This window comes from Silurus aristotelis (assembly GCF_946808225.1).
Source record: "Silurus aristotelis genome assembly, chromosome: 15".
NCBI classification, from domain to species: Eukaryota; Metazoa; Chordata; class Actinopteri; order Siluriformes; family Siluridae; genus Silurus; species Silurus aristotelis.
In genome coordinates, this window is record NC_139588.1 from 11,039,222 (window position 1) to 11,059,973 (window position 20,752).

Consider the following 20,752-nt stretch of genomic DNA (forward strand, 5'->3'; position numbering starts at 1 on the left):
AACACAGATTTACATTACCTTTGTTTCACACACACCAGGGATCTTTTCACCTAAATCATGACACTGATTAATAAAAATAACATTTCCAATGACTTACCGATTCATTAGTCTCCTAAATAATGATATTAGAAAAAACAATACAGGTATTAATCAGTATGATTTTATAGATAATGAGCAGAAATGCGACTGTATGATGAAATTAAATTCCATAATATTATTTGCAGCTCAGGTTATTTATTAATTATTTCTAAAGACTGTATTCTGATAAAGAAATTCTAATAAAATAAGTTTAATTCATTACAATTTAGTAGGTTGGAACAAAATAAAATAAAAAATGTGGAAAGAAAAAACTTCCTAATTACCACAAGGTGGCGTTATTATTATTATTATTATTATTATTATTATTATTATTATTATTATTATTATTATTATTATTATTATTATTATTATCATTATTATTATTATTATTATTTTACTATCCAAACCTACAAAAAAATAATAATTATATATATATATATATATATATATATATATATATATATATATATATATATATATATATATATATATATATATATAGTACAGACCAAAAGTTTGGACACACCTTCTCATTCAAAGAGTTTTCTTTATTTTCATGACTATGAAAATTGTAGAGTCACACTGAAGGCATCAAGGGCTATTTGAGCAAGAAGGAGAGTGATGGGGTGCTGCGCCAGATGACCTGGCCTCCACAGTCACCGGACCTGAACCCAATCGAGATGGTTTAGGGGTGAGCTGGACCGCAGAGTGAAGGCAAAAGGGCCAACAAGTGCCAAGCATCTCTCGGGGAACTGCTTCAAGACTGTTGGAAGACCATTTCAGGTGACTACCTCTTGAAGCTCATCAAGAGAATGCCAAGAGTGTGCAAAGCAGTAATCAAAGCAAAAGGTGGCTACTTTGAAGAACCTAGAATGACATTTTTCAGTTGTTTCACACTTTTTTGTTATGTATATAATTCCATATATAATTCCACATGTGTTAATTCATAGTTTTGATGCCTTCAGTGTGAATCTACAATTTTCATAGTCATGAAAATAAAGAAAACTCTTTGAATGAGGTGTGTCCAAACTTTTGGTCTGTACTGTATATATATATATATATATATATAAAATCAGTGGATTTGAGGCCAGTTTTCTGTGCAGCATATTCCAGTTCTTCCACAGCAACCTTACCCATGACTTCATAGTGGTTTCTCCAAAGTAGTATTGTCATGCTGGAACATGTATGTATGTGTCCCTCAGTAAAGCTAAGTCTTAATGTTACAGCACACAGATAACCAATAGGAATAAAACCTATTTTATTACTAAGTGTTTCTTTATAAAGTATCCAAAAAAAAAAAAACCACCATAGTATGTTAATGTAGGTTCTGAAAAATTCCCCAAATATACCCGATCCCATGTTTGTGGAAAATAGTCTTTGACTGTTACATCAGCTTTCTTCAACTGGTCTTTTAAAAAATGTACATTTGATTAATTAGTGATAAGAAGCATATAATTGTACATTTTGTGTACTTTGATCAAATATGTATTAGGTGTTAAAAGTTTATTGCTTACCCTAATCAGTACTAATGAAGCAAATCTCGTATGCTTCAACTCATATTTGATTGTAAAAGCACAGATCACATCACATACCTACCAACGCATATTGGGATGTTCCAATACTATATTTATTGTGGCCTAGTTTACATATTCAGTTCAGCATCTGACCATTTAAGGACTTTGTATGCGACTTACACATTGTTCCGATTTTTTTGGGAAATAATATCTAGTTGAAATTAACAGCAGTGTATATAACAGGCATTGAAGGATTCTCTCTTAACCACCAGACATTAGTTATGGCTTTAGAACAGCACAAGCACATAGTTCTGTCGTCTATCCATAAGGTCGGTGGCGTAAGCTGCTGCATACAAGACACTCGAATTGGTCTTAAACACTTCATAATCACCTAAAGTTTCAACCGCATACAAACAGATTGAGATGAGATTTGTACAACATAATGTGATTTATGTAGAGTAATATTATATACATAGTATGCATGAATACATTTCCGTGAATATCTTCCACCTCGTTATATTTTTCAGACAGATTAGGAAGCAGTGGCATTGAGTTGTGTGATTAGAGCAATGTGATTAAAATCACTATCACAACAGCTGCAAACTTGAAAAAAACAAAAACAGTACATCTAGACAATTATTCATTTAAGTAAAACAGTGTTTTTCATTTAATATCCACCAATAACTTTCTATTGCCCAAACCTAATCTCCTTAATCATATATTTGTGGACACACCCTGACCATGCGTTATTAAAAAAAAAAAAAAAAAGACCACTGTCTAATACTTAAGTTTATCTGGGCTGTAAGAGGGACAATGTTTTTGTAAACTTCACAAGTCTACTTGAGATAAGACATGCTGAACAAAGCAAAAAAAAAACCAATTCAAAGTAGGAAATAACACACACTTTTTGTATCATGCACTTTTGACATTGATGAATTGTTTTAAAATATTTGCATGTACAGTATCAAATCTCAAACCAAGTCAAATAAACACCTTTATTTCGACCACAGACTTTACATTTCGATTGGATTTGGATGTTACACTCAGGAGGGGCTGGGTATAGGTTGTATTGGAATTGCATTTTATTATAATTTATCTATCCTCCGGCTATTGAATTTTAAAAACAAATGACACCACGTGATTGAAATCGTTTCTTGCACAACAGAAGGGGGAAAAAACCTATGACAGTCATCTGTATTAAAGATTGGAGAGAGAGAGATCCACAGAACAGTCTTCTCTCTTTGTCCCTGTGGCCGTGCAGACTTGATAACCAGGAGATTGTATGTAAGACTGGAGGCTAGAGATTTAGATTGAGCATATTTGAAATTATGCACACAGAATATAGAAACAGTAATCATCATCTCCTTGTTCACTCACAATTTAGTGTGACATGATTGTTGAGTATGAAAGATAAAAATCTGAAGACACACTGCACCATTAACTATGACCACATATTACTAGTCTGAGAACAGAGGCTCTTCAAACACAGAGTCCAATTGCATTGAGCTGCTCTGAAGTAAAGAAAAAGAAATGCTTCAGGATAAAGTATAGTGGAAACAAAAAATGGCCTAATAAGGGAAAAAAAAACAACACAGGAGTGGGTTTGTATATACAAGTTGAACATGGGCAGGCAAAGTTTAAGAGTGCAATTTGGTAGGGATCCAATGTACTGTAGAACACAATGGTGCAGGATGGGTGTAAATAGGAAGGCTGTTGAGGAGACGGGTGGAGATAAAGCAAACAGGATCCTCATAAGACAAAGCAGAAATGCACCTAAATATTATGTTCAGCTAAAGCTTTTGTTCACTGCTGGATCCCAGCCAGTGTTTTAAAGCACATCTATGTTATAGTTTCACCACACCCATAAAGATGTACCATGTAGGCTTATTTTTACTGACTGTGGCGCATTAGTTGTAATTTTTGTATTTGACAACAGTGTGGCTCAGCAACAAATCCATGTCCTGGTCTAGAGTACCCAGTCAGAGCTCAACCTATATTCCATGGCTTGTGGTAGAAGAAAGGTAAAAGGTATATAACTTTAGGATTTGTACATGGATTGCATGTTGGATGCCTGCCATATTTTAGATTGGGTTGAAGCCTGTAAAAGACACAGCTGTCTGGTATTAGCAGTTACAGTTTTTTTTTTAACAGTCACTAATACATTTCTGTACACCTCATTTTAAAACTCACTATTAGTGATTTCATCTGAAACACCATTCATTTCATACAGTTGTGCAAAAAAGCTCCTTTGTCTAAAAGTGTCTTCTGTGTTCTGGCAAAATCATTGACACTTTGGGTTAGTAAAGAGATTTAAAAAGATTAAGGATAGAAACATTTAAAATAAACATTAAGTGTCAGAAGAAGAAAAAAATTAAAAATCAGACAAAATAAAATAAAAATTAAACTTGATAACATTAAGTGGTTACTTTCAAATACCAGCTTGGTAGACAGTCTACTTCCAAAAATATTCTCCTCAAAACTGTTATTTGTCCACATTAGTGACTATGACAGAAGCCTGATAGTGTCTTCACACCAAGTGCAGACAGATGAAGAGCAGAGGTACAAGGAAGACACAGCAAAAGGCCACTGTCCCATAAACAAGGAACCGGTAGGTAAGCTCCACACGAGGGTCCTGCCGCGCCTTGCGTACGTCGTTAGAGGGTACGCCGAATAACTGGCAGGCCAGCGGGATGGCGATGGCCTTCATGATCGCGCGCACAGCCAGCAGAACTGCCACGCCAATTAGCAAGCGCAGGAGAGAGCGTCCCAGCAGTGCGCTGGTGATGGAGGGCATCTTCAGAGGTAGCGAGGAGGCAGGTGGGTCGAAGTGCAGGCCCAGATGCTGGTTGAAGTTGCTTGCCAGTGCACCCCCTGCACCGGTTGCCAGAGCCTGTGCGGTGTCAGCACGGGATGTACTCCACGAATCCAGAGAGAAGGCGAGCACGGCCAGGCCCACATGCAGCAGCAGAATGAGTGCAGGAGCCATGCTGCCTGATAAGTAGAATGTATCGATGTCTTCCAGCACAGGGAGAAAGCAAGCCAGTATCAGCAAGCTGTACAGGAAGCCTGTAATCACCTCCTGAAAGACAGAAAAATTTTATAAAATAAAACATGGAAAAGCAGTCACTAAGAATACTACCAGTCTTCCACTTTTAACTGTAATAAGGTGTCTTAATATTTGTGGTATAAGCCTCAAGTTTCCACATGAAATTGTTTATTCATAAGATTGTTTTCTCTTTAGGCTTATTAAATTATTCAGCCCCCAGTTTACACTCAAATTATGTAATGCAAATTGATCCCCTTTGAATCGATGCACCGGTTCAAATAATCATATTGACACACACTATATTCCTATAGAATGCCACCATTTTCTAGCTCTCCAGATTCTTAATAGATTAATGAAATGATGAGTGGATAGTTCATTATTCATTCATTCATTCATTTTCTCCCGCTTATCCGTAATTCGGGTCGCGGGGGCAGCAGTCTAAGCAGGCCCCCGCCTTCGACTGCTGCCCAATCCTCACAGCACCGTCCCTTACGGTCCCTCCTGCAGGTGGTGAGCCCACGGGAAGGCGGCCCCACGTCACGCCGACGTCACGGACCTTGATATTTCCCTCGTAAGGGACCCCCGGAGCATAGAGGGTTAAGGGCCTTGCTCAAGGGCCCAAGAGTGGCAGCCTGGCGATACCGGGGCTTGAACCCCAGACCTTCCGATCGGCAGCCCAGCGCCTTAACCGCTGGAGCCACCACTCCCCCGATAGTTCATTATATTATTACCAATTAGGCATCATATATCTATCCACACCATCTTCAAATTTCAGCTTGGTGTGCTGCATGTGCCCTTTATTTCCATGTTTCTATGGTGCCCTGTGAATAAGAGTGTATACAGCAAAAGTGCATGAGCGAGTGAGTTTAGCCCCAGTTTACGTCAGAGCCTCAATCCAGAAGTGCGGTCTTGTGCTTTCGTGTTCGTATCCAAACAGACTGCTTTAACAACACTTTTAAAGATGAAGTGAAATCAAAAGTTCCCCAAACAGCTCTTTTTTTTCCACATGCAAACACAAAAATGTCACAAGCTCTTAGATGGTGAGTAAAACAAAATTTCATAGGCCTCATCTTTGATCATTCATAGAAATATTTTATGAGTCTGTGACTCTACAGCCAGCTTTGAAAACAAGCAATGACCGATTGTTTACCTCCAGAGAAGTAATTATGGGCCTGTCGTAATAGCTTCCTGTTTTCACTCTCACGTGGCAGTTTTGACTTCCTCTTCATGTGGGCTAATTCACTTAACAGCTTACTAGTGGTGGCTGGTGGTGATATTAGATTGAAGGTTTATAAACTGTATCCTGACAATCAAACTATTAGGCTTTACTAATATACGATACGTTAAAGTCTCATTTATTTAAATAAAATACTACATAAAAACATTAATACCAATAATTATATTAATAATAATCATGGTGCTGTAGATAGAGAAAATTTTAGAAATTAGAAAAATGTGTGCTCAATAAATTAACCCTCCAGTTTCTTCACCTAATCCATTTTTTAGGGAAAACTATATTCAGATAAACAATGCACCTTCTTCACGTTCATTACACATGCAATCGTGTCACGACGGCTGATGGCGTATGGGGGAACGTTGAATGAAATGAGCTGAAAGATTAAAGCTCATATTAATCTCGTATGTATACGTGTCACTGCGTAATGAAATGATGAGTTGTTGAAAGTTAAAAAAAAATAAAATAAATAAAAAACAACCACCACCACCTTTTATAGTAAAGATATCCACTCAGAACGACTTGCACATCCGTGTTCATGCTCAGTGATACCTTCAATGTTCGTTTTTGTGATCATTTCGGTTTGAACGGTTTCTCAGACAATGTTGGTCCATTTTCACAATTGCTTAACAACTCCAGATTGAATTGCTTGTTGAACTACAGATGAGCTTAATAATGAATAACTCATCTCAGATGAAAGTATGTCAATTTGTCATGTGTTTTATGCAGCCTATAGAAAAGATAGAAGATTGGGACTACACATTGAACACTGAACATCCAAATAAATGTTCATATCTATAACTAATACAAAACATTTTGTGCCGTAAACATACGTTAGCCCATGCTCCTTAAAGCAATCGATAGATACAAAAAGAAAATGAATAAAAAGTAGATATTTAGTTTTTATATTTATCTTTAAACACAAAGCCAAATGATGACATTGGCGTTCGGTGTAGTATTGGGAAACTTTACTTTTCTAGCCAAGATCTCCGAACTGTTACTTTTGCAAAGGAGGCACAAAAATGGTATTGATATGGTGGCTCCCAAACCTGTTCCAGCATAACAAATCACCCTGTGCACAAAGCCAGATCCATGATATGGTGTACACGGGTTCGGAGTGGAAGATCTTATGTGGCCTGCTATAGAGCTCTGACTTCAACCCGACTGGGATGAACTGGAACGCCGTCTCACCCCACATCAGAACCTGACTTTACTAATGACCTTATGGCTGAATGAGCACAAATCTCGACGAGCACACCAAAATCTAGTGGAACATCTTCCCAAAGGCCTAAATGTGAAATAGGATGCTCAAACAGCACATATGAATCTTGTTATCAGGTGTCCACAAACTTTTGTCCATATAGTGTAACTTTACTTGGAAACAATGTTTAGATAAGAAACATGCAGACAAAATGTAACATGGATCTGCCACAATGCAGCAGTGACTAAAAGCTGACAGTCAGGATAATTGATATCACAGACCGCCAAAGCGCTAATTGTCAGCAAAACAATAAGTGCCAAAATCAAAGAGGATCCATGGCAGAAAACGGATCAAAACTGCTAGCAGAACCAGCATCCGGTTATTAACGGAGCAGAGCAGATGCTATGAGTCATCCATGATGACTCACTGATCTACAGCTTTAGCTTGTGAGCATTCATATCCATCCCATGGGGTCTGGACTGCGGAGGTGTACCAGATACCAGTTATGAATCAGCTTTTGTTTGCAGCTTATGGGCAACTGTATCCTCATTTTACATGTCAAACTTAGAATTTATTATTTGGATTTTTTTTTTCTTTTGTCTTGGCTGGGTCATTCTGAAACGGATCAAAACAAGCTTGAATACAGAAAATAATAGATAATTGAATGGAAATTAGATTTTTTCTTTCTTTAGTGAGAGAGAGAGAGAGAGAGAGAGAGAGAGAGAGAGAGAGAGAGAGAGAGAGAGAGAGAGAGAGAGAGAGAGAGAGAACGAACAATCACAAACCTTTGTGAATGATTGAGCTTTTGAGTCGAGGAAGGAAAATGTTTTCAAAATGCTCGAGTCATTATGTAAAAATGTGAGACATGAAAGTGAATCCCTGGTGAAAGTTTTACTTACCAAGACAGAATGCATTCCCATGTAGATTCTGCTTATGCATACCAGAAAGCTCCAACATATGGCCACACTCAGTCCAAACAGGAACGGGTACTGAGACACAGAGAGAGGAGAAAGCATTTTAGACAATGTAAGCAACTATTTCCATTGTTCATGCAGACTGTTTAGACTGCTTTAACTGTCACATAGATCATTTACTACTGATGGCACTGATGAACTGCAGAAGTCATAATTTGTGCCAGATGCCAGCTCAAAACAAACACACACACCCACACAACATAAGCAGTTTCACCCTGTAGCTTTATTTTACTACCAGTACATTAAACTAGAGTCTACTTACTAGACAGTGCAAATGGAAAATTGATCAATTAGGCAGCGATTAATTTATATAATAATGTATGGACAAAAGTATTGTGACACCTGACTGTTCCAGGTACCAGGGAGACCCAAACCTATTCCAACATGACAACCGCCCTGTGCACAAAGCCACCTCTCTGAAGATATAGTTTGCATGAGTTGCATGGAAGATCTTAATTGGCCTACAATAGAGCTCTGACCTCAACCCTATTGAACATCTTTGAGATGAACTGAAATGCTGACTGCACCCCAGGCCTCCTTAACCTGAGATCATAACCTAAGAAACGCTCTTGTGGCTGAATGAGCACAAACTTCAATAACCACACTCAAAAATCTAGTGAAACATCTTCCCAGAAGAGTGGAAGTTATTATAACCGCAAATGGGGAGTAAATGTGGAATGGGATGTTCAAGAAGCATGCACAAATCCTAAAATCAGGTGTCCACGAACATTTATTCCCCCCAATATAATGTAAATCCAGTATCAGTATTAGGATATTAGCAGAAAAAAAGCTATATTAAATTGAAAGTTAAAAAAAAAAAAAAAAGGAATGAATTTATCTATTTTGCATTTATTTCTCTAAAGAAGAAATCAACCTCTCATGTTGAGGTGTGCACAAGAGAAAATAATTAACCAATTAGTGCTAAAGATTGCACAATTTTTATTAGAAATGGTGTAACTCAGTTACACAGTGATGGGGGCATATACAATATACCAGGGGTCACCAACATGGTGTTGTTGATTATTATGAGAAATCATTAGCATGATCAGTGTTTTCACATAGAGGAATATTATTAATAATAACATAAAAGGTAAATTGAGCAAATTTGTTTTCAAACTGAAAACTGTGTGTATCAAACTGGTAGCCCATCACATTAATCGGGAACCCAAGAAGTAGCTCTCGGTTTCAAAAAAGTTGGTGACCCCTGCAATATACAATTGTGTGCCTCTAACTTTGTGATAAACAGTCTGGTGAAGAACCAGGTATGGAAATATATGGTGTCCCAATACTTTTGTCATTGTAGTGAATCTGATAAAGTGCAATATACATTTTCTAAAATGTAGTGGAGAGTCATTCAAAAACTAATAGAAAGCTGTCAAAATAGTAAACATGCTCAGTAGTGCCACTCCTTGCTTTAACCTTCACGGCTTTGCATTCTGCTGTGCACAAAGCAAATGTGTGCCAAAGTGCAAATGATGGGAATGATTTGCACAGAGGTTTAAAAAAAAAGAAACACACATATCTGCTGATTCACACAAATATTGGTACAAGCAGTATCTTTCATGTTTAAATCTGCAAACACAGCTGACAAGACACACAAAGAGAAGAGGGTCAAGCCGTGACCCGGCTTCATTGTTCTCGGTGTTCTGCTATTGCTATTCTTATCTTTCTTTGTAAATGACTGAAGTCACCTCAATGTCAGGGAATTCATTCACTTTGACAAAAAAATAAAAATAAACCACACATCAAATAAAGCCAGAACAGAACATCTGGGCTTGTTTAACCTGCTCTATTGTACTAGTTTAATGCAAACAAAGTTTGTGAGGCCAGAACACAAAGCACTGTTATATAAGCGGTACGGAATAAAATATTAAACAGACCTTCAGTAAAGCATGCATTATCTCCCTATATTACATCATTTGTCAATTATAAAAAAATTATAATGGATGAAATGCATGAAACATTCATTCTTTTAACAAAAATAAGCACGATCCTTAAAAAAGTACAGCCTCTTGCTATTAGTTTTCACCAGGTACATATTACGTCTAATAGGAACCTTTAGAATGGACGAAAAAAAAAAATTAAAAATCTTTCTACTACATGAACTTTAGAGCTCACACCACCGTGGATATGACCTCCGTGAACCCAGCTGCCTGCACACTATCTAAGAGCTCAGAGGCCATACACTTATCACACCCCAGCTCGTTGCTTATCATGACAAATCCTTAAGATTTAAACGACCCTGCTATCAGGATGGGAATGTTATACAGTTGTGCCTAACACAATATTCATTGGTCAAATAATTAACAGAATCTAAAGACTTCAATATAAAAAACCTAGAGCAGCATCAACCTTGAACGGGATAAAAACAACTGGCTATTATGAATCAGTCTAAATTTCAAATGCCATCCAAGTGTTTAAAAAAAACTTGCTAGCCTGATACAGGGAACTCGATATCAAGAGTCTGTAAGGCTTCTTGTGATGGTAAACCTGTGAGCAATGAACAGTCAAAGAGGTTGGTGGCAATGAAGCCTGATAAACATCTGTAATCCGAGAGGCGCAAAAGGCATTAGCATACATTAGCAAGGCATCAAAAGACACACCTGACATTCCCTGCTGAAAAATCTGTTTTTCATATGACAAATGTATAAAAATGTGCACCCAATGTAGAGAATTAGAGCTAAAGAGTAGATTTTAAATCACTGGAGTTTTCTACAACACTATTTTACTCAATTGACCGATTGCATATGTGCCATTTAAAATGGTAACTTTCTCCAGATACTTTCACATGGGATTATTTATTCAATAGCGAACAAAAAAAAAATATTAATTTGGACCTGACCTACAGTATATATGTGAACTACTGTACATGTAGCCTATATGAGGTTCTTTTGCAAACTGTTGCCAGAAATTTGTGGCCTCTCGGGTGACCTGTTACAGATTTGCAATGCCCCTGTGCACAAAGCAAAGTCACTGGAGACAAAGGTTTTTACAATTTAAGAGCCTCGACCTCAAACCTATTAAACAGCTTTGAAATAAACTAGTGCATAGACTGCATTTCAGACATCTTCACATAGGATCAGTGGGAGATCTCGGTAATATTTTTGTAGTTGAATGAGCACAACTAACATTAACACACATACATATATATAGTATATGTTTATTTTTATTTATTTTTTTAGTATCATCAGTTTCATGGTCATAGTGATGCCACTGGCATGGCATCACTATGACATTTCAGAATGCCCCTAACAGAAATAAAGTATACAAGATCTTTATTATTGCCATTATTCTGAATGACAGCTCTCTGTCCCTGTCCGTTACCTCCCAGCGGTTGTAAGTGAGCATGAAGAGACAGAAAGGGACAGACGCTCCAGTCATGGCATGCACTGACGGCATGCTGTACTCGAAGTTGTAGAAGACCTCCACTTTAACTACGGGTGGAGAAGCAGGTCGTGTCCATCCCACCAGGTCTTTGGTGGTCTGTCCAAAGAACAGCACCCAGACCCACACCACGATCACTTGCCGGCTCACACACGCGTCCACGTTCCACATCAGGAAGGGGAAGAACACGATGAAGAACATCTCGTTGCCCAGTTCGGTGCCCATCGTAAACAAGTAGAAGAGGAACTTGCTCTCGATAATGAATTCCTGGCCGACATCATCAGTCAGGGAGTTCTTACGGAGAGGCTTTACTCTGCCTCTGCAGTCTAATCTCTTAGTCCCGGGAGCCTCGTTGTTCTCGCCGTGGTGGTGTTTTACACACTCCCCGACCTCTTGATCGCACCGCTTCATGCACGCGCCGTTAGGCGGCGGATCTCGAGCGCTCGTCTGCTCCGGCGCGGCCGATCTGCGGGAAAACGTGCCTCTGACCCCGCAGAGCTGCTGGAACCTGGCGACATGTCGAGGGTCTTGTAGGTACTTGCAAAAGCGGACGAATCGCGCGATTAGTGTCGTCACCATTGCTACTCCGACACGGGCCCTCCACTGTGAGCGGATCCCAAGCCCGCGCGCAGACCCGATGACACGAGGATGGTGCTTTTCGGAGAAACAGAAACACACCGCTAACGCCAACTTTCTCTCCGCTTCTTCATGCCGCTGATGGGTTCCGGGGTTTAATCTCTCACGAGCTGTAACAACTGAAAACGTAACCAAGCTTCCAGGATCCGGCTGCAGCCTCGCGCTCACGGCCACGGGGACGCGCACTAATCATGACGTAATAAGCGGGTCCCCGCCGACAGCCTTTTTGAATACTGCTCCTGCACTGCTCGGCCAAAAGATCACACCAATGTGTTTTATCCGCAGAACTGTTTCCAGACATTTTGAAACAGGAAATAAAGATGGAACAGAGGTGATGGGTAGGTAGGGCTTTAAGGAGAGGAATGTGGAAGGGCAGATGGTGGTAGATTTTGCTAAAAGGATAGAAATGGCAGTGGTGAATACTTATTTTAAGAAGAAGGAGGATCATAGGGTGACGTATAAGAGTGGCAGAAGGTGCACACAGGTGGACTATGTTCTATGAGATGCAACCTGAAGAAGATTGGAGACTGTAAAGTGTTGGCAGGAGACAGTGTAGCTAGACAGCATCGGATGGTGGTTTGTAGGATGGTTTTGGAGGTGAAGAAGAGGAGGAGGAGAGCAGGGACTGAAAGGAGAATTAGATGGTGGAAACTGAAGGCGGAAGACTGGTGTGAGATTCAGGGAAGAGGTCAGAGAGGCTCGGTGGTGGTGGTGGTGAAGATGTGCTGATTGGGCAACTACTGCAGAAGTAAGACCGCTAGAAAAGTACTTGGTGTGACATTTGAAAATAGAAAGGAAGACAGACATGGTGGTGGAATGAGGAAGTGCAGGAAAGCATTAGGAGAAAGAGGTTGGTAAAACAGAATTGGGATCGACAGAGTGATGAAAAAAAATAGGCAGGAGTACAAGGAGATGCGGCAGCAGGTAAAGAGGGATGTGGCGAAAGCCAAGGAAAAGGCGTATGAGGAGCTGTATGAGAAGTTGGACACTAAAGAAGGATTTGTACCGATTGGCCAGGCAGAGAGACTGAGCTGGAAAGGATGTGCTGCAAGTTAGAGCAATAAAGGATGGAGATGAAAATGTGTTGACTAGTGAGGAGAGTGTGTTAAGAAGATGGAAGGAGTATTTTCAGCAGCTGATGAAGAAGAAGAGAGAGAGCGAGCGAGCGAGGGTTGGATGGTGTGGAGATGGTGAAGCAGGAAGTGGATAGGACTAAGTAAGGCAGAAGTGAGAGCAGTGTTTCAGAGGAAGAGTGGAAAGTCGGTTGGACCAGATGACATACTGATAGAAGAGTGGAGATGTTTAGGAGAGCTGGAAGTGGAGTTTTTAAACCAGGTTGTTCAACAAGCTTCTGGAAGGTGAGAGGATGCCTAATGAATGGAGGAGGAGTGTGCTGGTACAGATCTTTAAGAATAAGGGAGATGTGCAGACCTGCAGTAACTACAGGGGAATAAAGTTGATCAGTCACACCATGAAGTTATGGAAAAGAGTAGTGGAAGCTTGGCTGAGAGAAGAGGTGACCATCTGTGAGCAAATGCCGAGGAAGAGCACCACAGACGCCTTATTTGCTTTGAGAATGTTGATGCAGAAGTATAGAGAAGGTCAGAAGGACTTGCATTGTGTATTGTGGATTTGTGGATTTAGAGAAAGCGTACAACCGGGTGCCAAGAGGAGTTGTGTTATTGTATGAGGAAGTCAAGTGTGTCAGAGAAGTAAGTGAGGGTGGTGCAGGACATGTATGGGGACAGTGTGACAGCAGTGAAGTGTGAAGTAGGAACAACAGACTGGTTTAAGGTGGTGGTTAAACTGCATCAAGGATCGGCTCTAAACCCTTTCCTGTTTGCAGTGGTGATTGACAGGTTGACGGACGAGGTCAGACAGGAGTCCCCATGGACTATGATGTTTGCAGATGATATTGTGATTTGTGGTGAGAGTAGGGTGCAGGTTGAGAAGAGCCTGGAGAGGTGGAGGTATGCGCTGGAGAGAAGGGGCATGAAAGTCAGTAAAAGTAAGAGAGTAAATGTGTGTGAATGAGAGAGAGGACAGTGGAGTGGTGCGTTTGAAGGGCGAAGAGGTGGAGTTCAGGTACCTGGGGTCAACAGTGTAAAGTACTGGAGAGTGTGTTAGAGAAGTGAAGAAAAGAGTGCAGGGGCTGGAGAAGAGTGACAGGAGTGATTTGTGATAGAAGAGTATCTGTGAGAGTGAAAAGGAAAGTTTATAGGACTGTGGTGAGACCTGCGATGTTGTACGGTTTAGAGACAGTGGCATTGACTAAAAGACAGGAGGAGGAGCAGGAGGTAGCAGAGCTGAAGATGTTGAGGACAAAAAATGTTCACTAGATGCCTAATATATCCCTTTCAATAAAAAGGTGCCATGAGATAGTGTTATTCACTTGACCGGTCCTAATGTTATAATGTAAATGTTATGCATGGTCAGTGTATATTCTAGCACAAGATGCCTGTGCACGGGCAACAATGAATACATGGCGTATAAAGGTTTGCATGAACGATGAGTACATCCTTCACAGATCCCTGATTGCAACTCCAGTGAACATCTTAGAGACAAACAAACACTGATTTGCACTCCAACTTCAAAAGTGATCACAAAATGATTTACACATGACAATGAGTTAAATGTAGCCTTCCTATAAAACCAGATCTAAATAAAATAAAACAGTGGTTAGAACAGATAAGGGATGTGGTAAAATGCCACAATATTGCATAAAAATTGAGGAGGCATCACCTGTGCAGGGGATTTGAATGGTAATGTGAGTAGCACTGGTACTGGCCACTTTTAAACACACCTTGTGTGCTTAACAAGCTTGTTATTCTGTTTTTGCTTTCAAATAAAGACTTTGGGTTATCCAATGTAATCACTGGCCCATGAGAATATAATGGGGAACACATGTCCATTCCCTAAATAAATTATAAAAAAATAAAATAAAAATAGGAGGCAGAGAAAGCGCAAGAGCGAGAGATCTCTAATAAATAGACAGGGTCTAAAAATGGACAAATTTGACATTAATAAAACAAGGCAAGAGTCTATATTGGTTTGTCTATCTATAAATAACCGTTAAATGTAAAAAAAAAAAAAAAAAAAAAACATTAAAACAACTATAGCCACTTTAAAATAAACATTGATTTCCAAGTATATTTATTCTATTTAATAAACAGTTTGACAAATAAATCATGTTCATTTTCACATGCATATACACATGCTGTCCAGAAAAAAAAAAGAATTCTTATTTCATAGGAATTCCACTGTTTTTACAGAATCAAAAATTATGTGGAAAAAAAATAGCAAGAGAGTGAGAAGAAACCCACTCCCACAACTGTGCCACAGTTCACCACTTAAATCTCTTCTTCTGTGGGCATCTTTTCACTAAAATAAAACATTTTCATAATTAGCAGTATTTTCAAGAAATCCTACCACACAATCTTCATTATGGGCTCATGTAGTAAAAATTCTTACTAGCAGCTTTGTCTTCCTCCTTTGTGCTCAGAAGCCAGTGTTGCTGTTTTTGTTCTTCTGACTCTTTGGTTTGAGAAAAATAAAAAAATGACATCAATTTCATAAAAATCTGTTTGCAGAATCAATAGTTATATTTAACAATATAAATTTTTTTGTGTATTAATAAATCAACAGAACAGAATATTATACTTCCAGTTATCTTTAAATAAAAGGAAAAGACCTTTTTTGCCCAGGTTTTGCCAGGTTCTCTGCCGGAGAGAGAGTTGCTTCTGTTTGTGTGGAGACAATGACTCTTGTGTGTGGTCTGTCCCAGACCCTGAGTTGTCCATCTCTACCTGTCTGTGTCGTCTTGATTTGGAAGCCTATGATGAAAATCACACAAAGCTGGAAATGAAACAAAGCAGACTGATTGATCAGTCCCCCTCAAATGTCCCTTTCAACTGATCAATCAGTCTGCTTTGTTTCATTTCTAGCTTCCTAACACACACACACACACACACAGATCAGTGGTTCTACCTAAGATTTTGATCAGTAAACCAAATTGTGCTCCCTTATGGAAAAGAAAAATATGGAGATATTCAATTAATACAATAAGATATTTACCAGGCTAAAGGACACACACAGACACACACACACACTTGTACATATAAGACAAACCGTTGCTAGATGCCCATAAGACTTTGACTTTATTAAAGCCAGTTGATCTGCTCTCTTCGAGTTCTGCTGGAGAGAGGAAAAAAAGACAAAAAGAATATCATTTACTCAGATTCAAACCTAAATATTCTTTAAAGTACATGGAGTATTAACTGCTCCAAATACAAATTGTTACTAGTCAGCGAGGTTAAACCCACCTCTAAATGCGGAGTGCTTTCCTTCTCTTTTTTGCCAGTGCTTTTATTTCTTGAGTTCTGGATGCAAAATGCATAGAGATTGCAACACTTAAAATTGTCGAAATAATCAACATTCAGCAATCACATGCAATGCAAACATGTGCTGGTAATAAATATGACACAAACACACTTACTTTAGTATTCTCCTTCCACTGCTGAAACTCAAGCGCACATTGCTGGAGCTGCACAGAGAGGTTGACTGGTGTCACGCTGACCGAGGTGGACACTTGCAGTGCCTCCTTAATCCGCTCATAATGAGCATGCACATTTGTGATTTCCTGTAAGAACACAAACAGTAACAATCTTAAATCTAGAGGGAGTGCTGAGAGAAAGAAGGGTGGGGGTCTTGGAGGGTTAGTGTATAAACAGACATCATATCTTACAAGGGAATATCCTGTTATTGGTATCTATATAGAAATTCTACTAACCTGAAAGTGATTTTTTTACTTATATTTTATGTATTTCCAACTAAAACTCTTCGCTCACCTCCACTGTACCTGCATTAACCAGTTCCATCACTCTAGATCTCTGGTCCTGGAACAACTCATTGATTTTCTTGCTTTTATAACGGCGCTTTCCATCAAATGTGAGCTGTTGGTCAAAGAAAGAAACATGGAAGTATGTACGTTTGAAGTATTGACAGCCAAACACTCCTGGCATACATTTCTATCTGTTCAAGAATAGTGTTTTGCATGCACCATGATATTGGCTTACGACTTGTACTCAAAAAAAGAAAACATGAATGACAGCAAGTATTTGTCTGCTTGGTTAGGAAAACTACAGCCATGGACAATAACCTGGATGGGCATTGCAGTATAAAAAAAAGCCTTCTCATAAAAAAGCTTTCTGTATACATATACAACATCCAAGTGTTGACAGGTCAAAGCATCCGAGAGAAAGTTCTGTACACACATCCAGTCCTTCAGTGCAATCCAGATCTGCAAGGGAAATGAAGACATGCATAAAACAACAACAAACGAGACAAAGGGATGGTGGTGTCTATGTCGGATAAAGCACCTTTTCCTTTGGCCAGACAAGCTGTGTAAAGTAAAGGCCGTAGAACATATACAGTGCCCCCACTCGGATCTGAAAGCTGTACGGGGGCAAGAAGTAATCATACACTGTGGTAAAGACGAGCCGAGTAAAGGGTCTTTTTTCGTAGTTTGTGATCATACCACTAGAGAGACGGAGGAAAAGCAAAGAAAGAATCACACAAAAAGCATGCCTACATTCTAAAACTTTATATTGAAGCAATGTAGAAAAAGATTCTTGCTACGCCTCCAGAACATCACAGCAATGTAAACACTTGACTCACTAGTCTCCAGAGTACACTGTTTAAATCTGCAATGTTAAATAAAACCACTGGAAACACTGAAAAAAAAAAGTGTTTTTATAAGAAAATAGTCAATAGAGTGGCAAGATATTCCAGACAGTACATAAATATTTCTCATATCCTTCACAAAATATACGTGTATAATTTATACAAAAAATAAACCTACGCATTTCGACTTTTTAAAATTAATTTAGTTACATATAAAATGTTCTGAAAATTGTATTGTAAAGAAAGTGCTATTCTTTCTCGCAATAGAAGAAACATCTGACCATTTAAAAAAAAAATTGGGTTTTTTTTACATTCATTTATTATTTGGCTTTGAATAAAAGGTCATTGTAAAAGGTGTATATTACAGAAAACGTCTTTGGCAAAAGTATGTGGACACCAGACAAACCCATCTACCTGTGGAGCTATGATTTTTGTCACAAAGTTGGAAACACAATTGTACATGTTTATCCATGTTGTATAACTACAATTAGGTTCACTGTAACTAAGGAGCCCAGAACTGTTCCAACACTTCAGTGTGCCTGTACACAAAGTGAGCTCCATGAAGACATGGGTTGCCAGGTTGGAGTAGAAGAAGTAGTAAAAAGTGGCCTGCACAAAGCCCTCACTGAAAACCTTTAGAATAAATACGTATAAACTGGCTGCACTCCAGGTGTCCTCACCACACAGTGTCTGACCTCACTAACCTTGGGATTGAATATCAAATGCACAAAGCCACACTCCAAAATCGAGTGAAAAGACTTCCAAGACGAGCCCAGACTAGATCTGGAATGGTATGCTAGACAATTGCGTTTAAGCCAGCCGCTTTTTTTTTTTTTTTTTTTTTTTTGCGTTGCGCGTCTAATCGTGCACTTACGGTATTGGTGGTGGGCGCGGTCAAAATAGATGTAACGACGTTTCACAAAGGCGTTTCCGGTATAAAAAATATAAACAAAAAGACAAAAGATTTAAAAATCTTACTGCATTTTCCATTTTGTTTCACATTAAAAGACATTAAACTTTTTCTTTTATAGGTTTGCTCATTCTTTTAAATTATACCAGTTTATAGTGTCCCTGTCTATTAGTTTATACCAAATCACTCTAAACATCAGTGCATTTTCAATCATGTTCCATATTCACTCTAAAGACAGAGGCAGACAGAGACACTGTAAATGAGAATAATTTGAAAGATTGATTAAACTTATAAAAAGAACAATGTTTTATAAGTGAATGTGAAACATGATTGGAAATGCACTGATGTTTAAAATGAATTTGCCTTTACTTAAAAAAAAAAAACTGTACAGTAAAATTTTTTAAGATTTAAGAGTGTTTGAATATGGGCTTTGAGATGATGATGATGATGATAGATAGATAGATAGATAGATAGATAGATAGATAGATAGATAGATAGATAGATAGATAGATAGATAGATAGATAGATAGATAGACCACAAAGAAGAAATTGTATTATTTGTGCTTTAATTAAAAAATAAAAATTAATTGCTATTTTATGTATTTTTTATGTATTTTTTTATAACGGAAACGACTTTAAATCCAATTTGACCTCTCCCACCACCCATACCGTAAGTGTATGATTAGACGCGCAACACAAAAAAAAAAAAAAGAAAGAAAGAAAAAAAAAAGAAAAAGTGCGGCTGTCTTAACCGTGTATTTTCAAGCTGCGGCTGCCTTAACCGCAGTGCTAAGACAAGCACAGGTCAGTGTGATATTCAGGTGAAAATTTGTGATTTATTAACAAAACATAAAAGAAAAATCGACCATACTGTTTGTTTTTAATTGTGTAATCCATTGACTATATAAACCTCTGATTTGTCTTGAAGCCAGAACTATTGGAAATTAATCAGCACTTTCTAACCAGTGGTCGATTTCTAAAAAGCACCATGCAACAATTAACAAAATGTACATGCATTTTCATTAGAAGCTTGAGTGCAAGTCAAAATCAACATCAAAACCCCCACAGCTCAGCTCTTACTAAAACACACTGGAGAAGTCCATCGCTCTCCATATGGCCGCAAACTCCTCATATCGCACCGACTCAACCTGTTGGAAGCGCCCCAGAAGCTCCTCACAGTCGTTTTTAAAAGGAATCCGAAGGACGTCACACGTTTTCGTGGCAGCTTGAAATAATAATCAAATACTGCGTTAAAACGACAAACGCTATAATGCATCGTGAAGTACAACAATCCAACTCACCTGCCGCCATCCCGCACGAGACCCGCCAAGTGGTGGGAGTTCTAGCGTTAATTAATCTCGCCTAATTAAAGCCCTAATTAAAGCTGAGCAGGTGGGTGGAGCTTAACGGGTAATTAACTAGCAAATAAATATGTGAAATTTACGGTTGCAGTGTGTTAAATATTAAATTCATTAAAAAATAAATGTTATATAAACCTATTGTTTTTTTCACAAATGTTCAAATTTTGACCAATCAGAGTCGAGAATTCAACATTTGAAGTGTTTGGACACCAGATCATCACACCAACATGTGAGACTTCTGAAAAACATCTGCTTTTTGGTCATAGTGGAGGCTACAATCCTTCGACTTGCCTAGCAGGAGATATGACGCCTCTAAAATCGTGAAGGATTTGGCCTCCAGGTCACTGTTTTGAAGGGATGCCTTTAAAAGCGATGAAATATGTAGGGAGTGAGCAGATTCTGAACAGTTGGGGAAGGTGTTGTGAAGTAGGGAAGGAGTATACGATGGAAAAGAGAGGGATACAATGTCCACGATTTGCTTTCTGTATGATTTCAGATTCCAATCCACAGTCTTTGCAAATATGAGGAATAATAAATCATTAATGGAACACTGGCGTTTGTTTTTGCACTTGTTTTGTAAAAGCAGTAAGCCACACGATGGCATGGGTGCTATTTTATTAGATATTTTATCAAGGAGGGTTTTACATAAAATAAATTCATGTAAAAGCATGCTCTCGTGTTAACATTTTACATAAACGTTGTTCAATGCTTACTGATGAAAGCACTTTATTA

General features: G+C 38.6%; 2 protein-coding genes across 3 annotated transcripts; both read right to left on the minus strand.

Annotated features, from left to right (window-relative positions):
* Nucleotides 1–2,021: 2,021 nt before the first annotated feature.
* sgpp1a (sphingosine-1-phosphate phosphatase 1a) lies at nt 2,022–12,326 on the minus strand. The gene is made up of 3 exons (XM_083561997.1): nt 11,372–12,326; nt 7,973–8,062; nt 2,022–4,671 (listed from the first exon to the last, which is right to left on the minus strand). Exons 1-3 carry the CDS (start codon nt 12,008–12,010, stop codon nt 4,120–4,122), a joined length of 1,281 nt encoding a protein of 426 aa, XP_083418123.1. The 5' UTR covers nt 12,011–12,326; the 3' UTR covers nt 2,022–4,119.
* A 2,959-nt stretch (nt 12,327–15,285) lies between these two features.
* Nucleotides 15,286–20,037, minus strand: snapc1a (small nuclear RNA activating complex, polypeptide 1a). Of its 2 annotated transcripts, none has more exons than XM_083562016.1 (11): nt 19,961–20,037; nt 19,740–19,884; nt 17,446–17,605; nt 17,226–17,366; nt 16,915–17,019; nt 16,563–16,706; nt 16,390–16,446; nt 16,196–16,261; nt 15,759–15,900; nt 15,539–15,601; nt 15,286–15,448 (listed from the first exon to the last, which is right to left on the minus strand). In XM_083562016.1, the coding sequence occupies exons 1-11, from the start codon at nt 19,968–19,970 to the stop codon at nt 15,411–15,413; spliced, it is 1,071 nt and encodes a 356-aa protein (XP_083418142.1). In that variant the 5' UTR covers nt 19,971–20,037; the 3' UTR covers nt 15,286–15,410. The 2 variants fall into 2 exon arrangements, with proteins under 2 accessions (XP_083418142.1, XP_083418143.1); XM_083562017.1 differs by having other exon boundaries at nt 15,287–15,448; nt 16,196–16,258.
* Between the last annotated feature and the right edge of the window lie 715 nt (nt 20,038–20,752).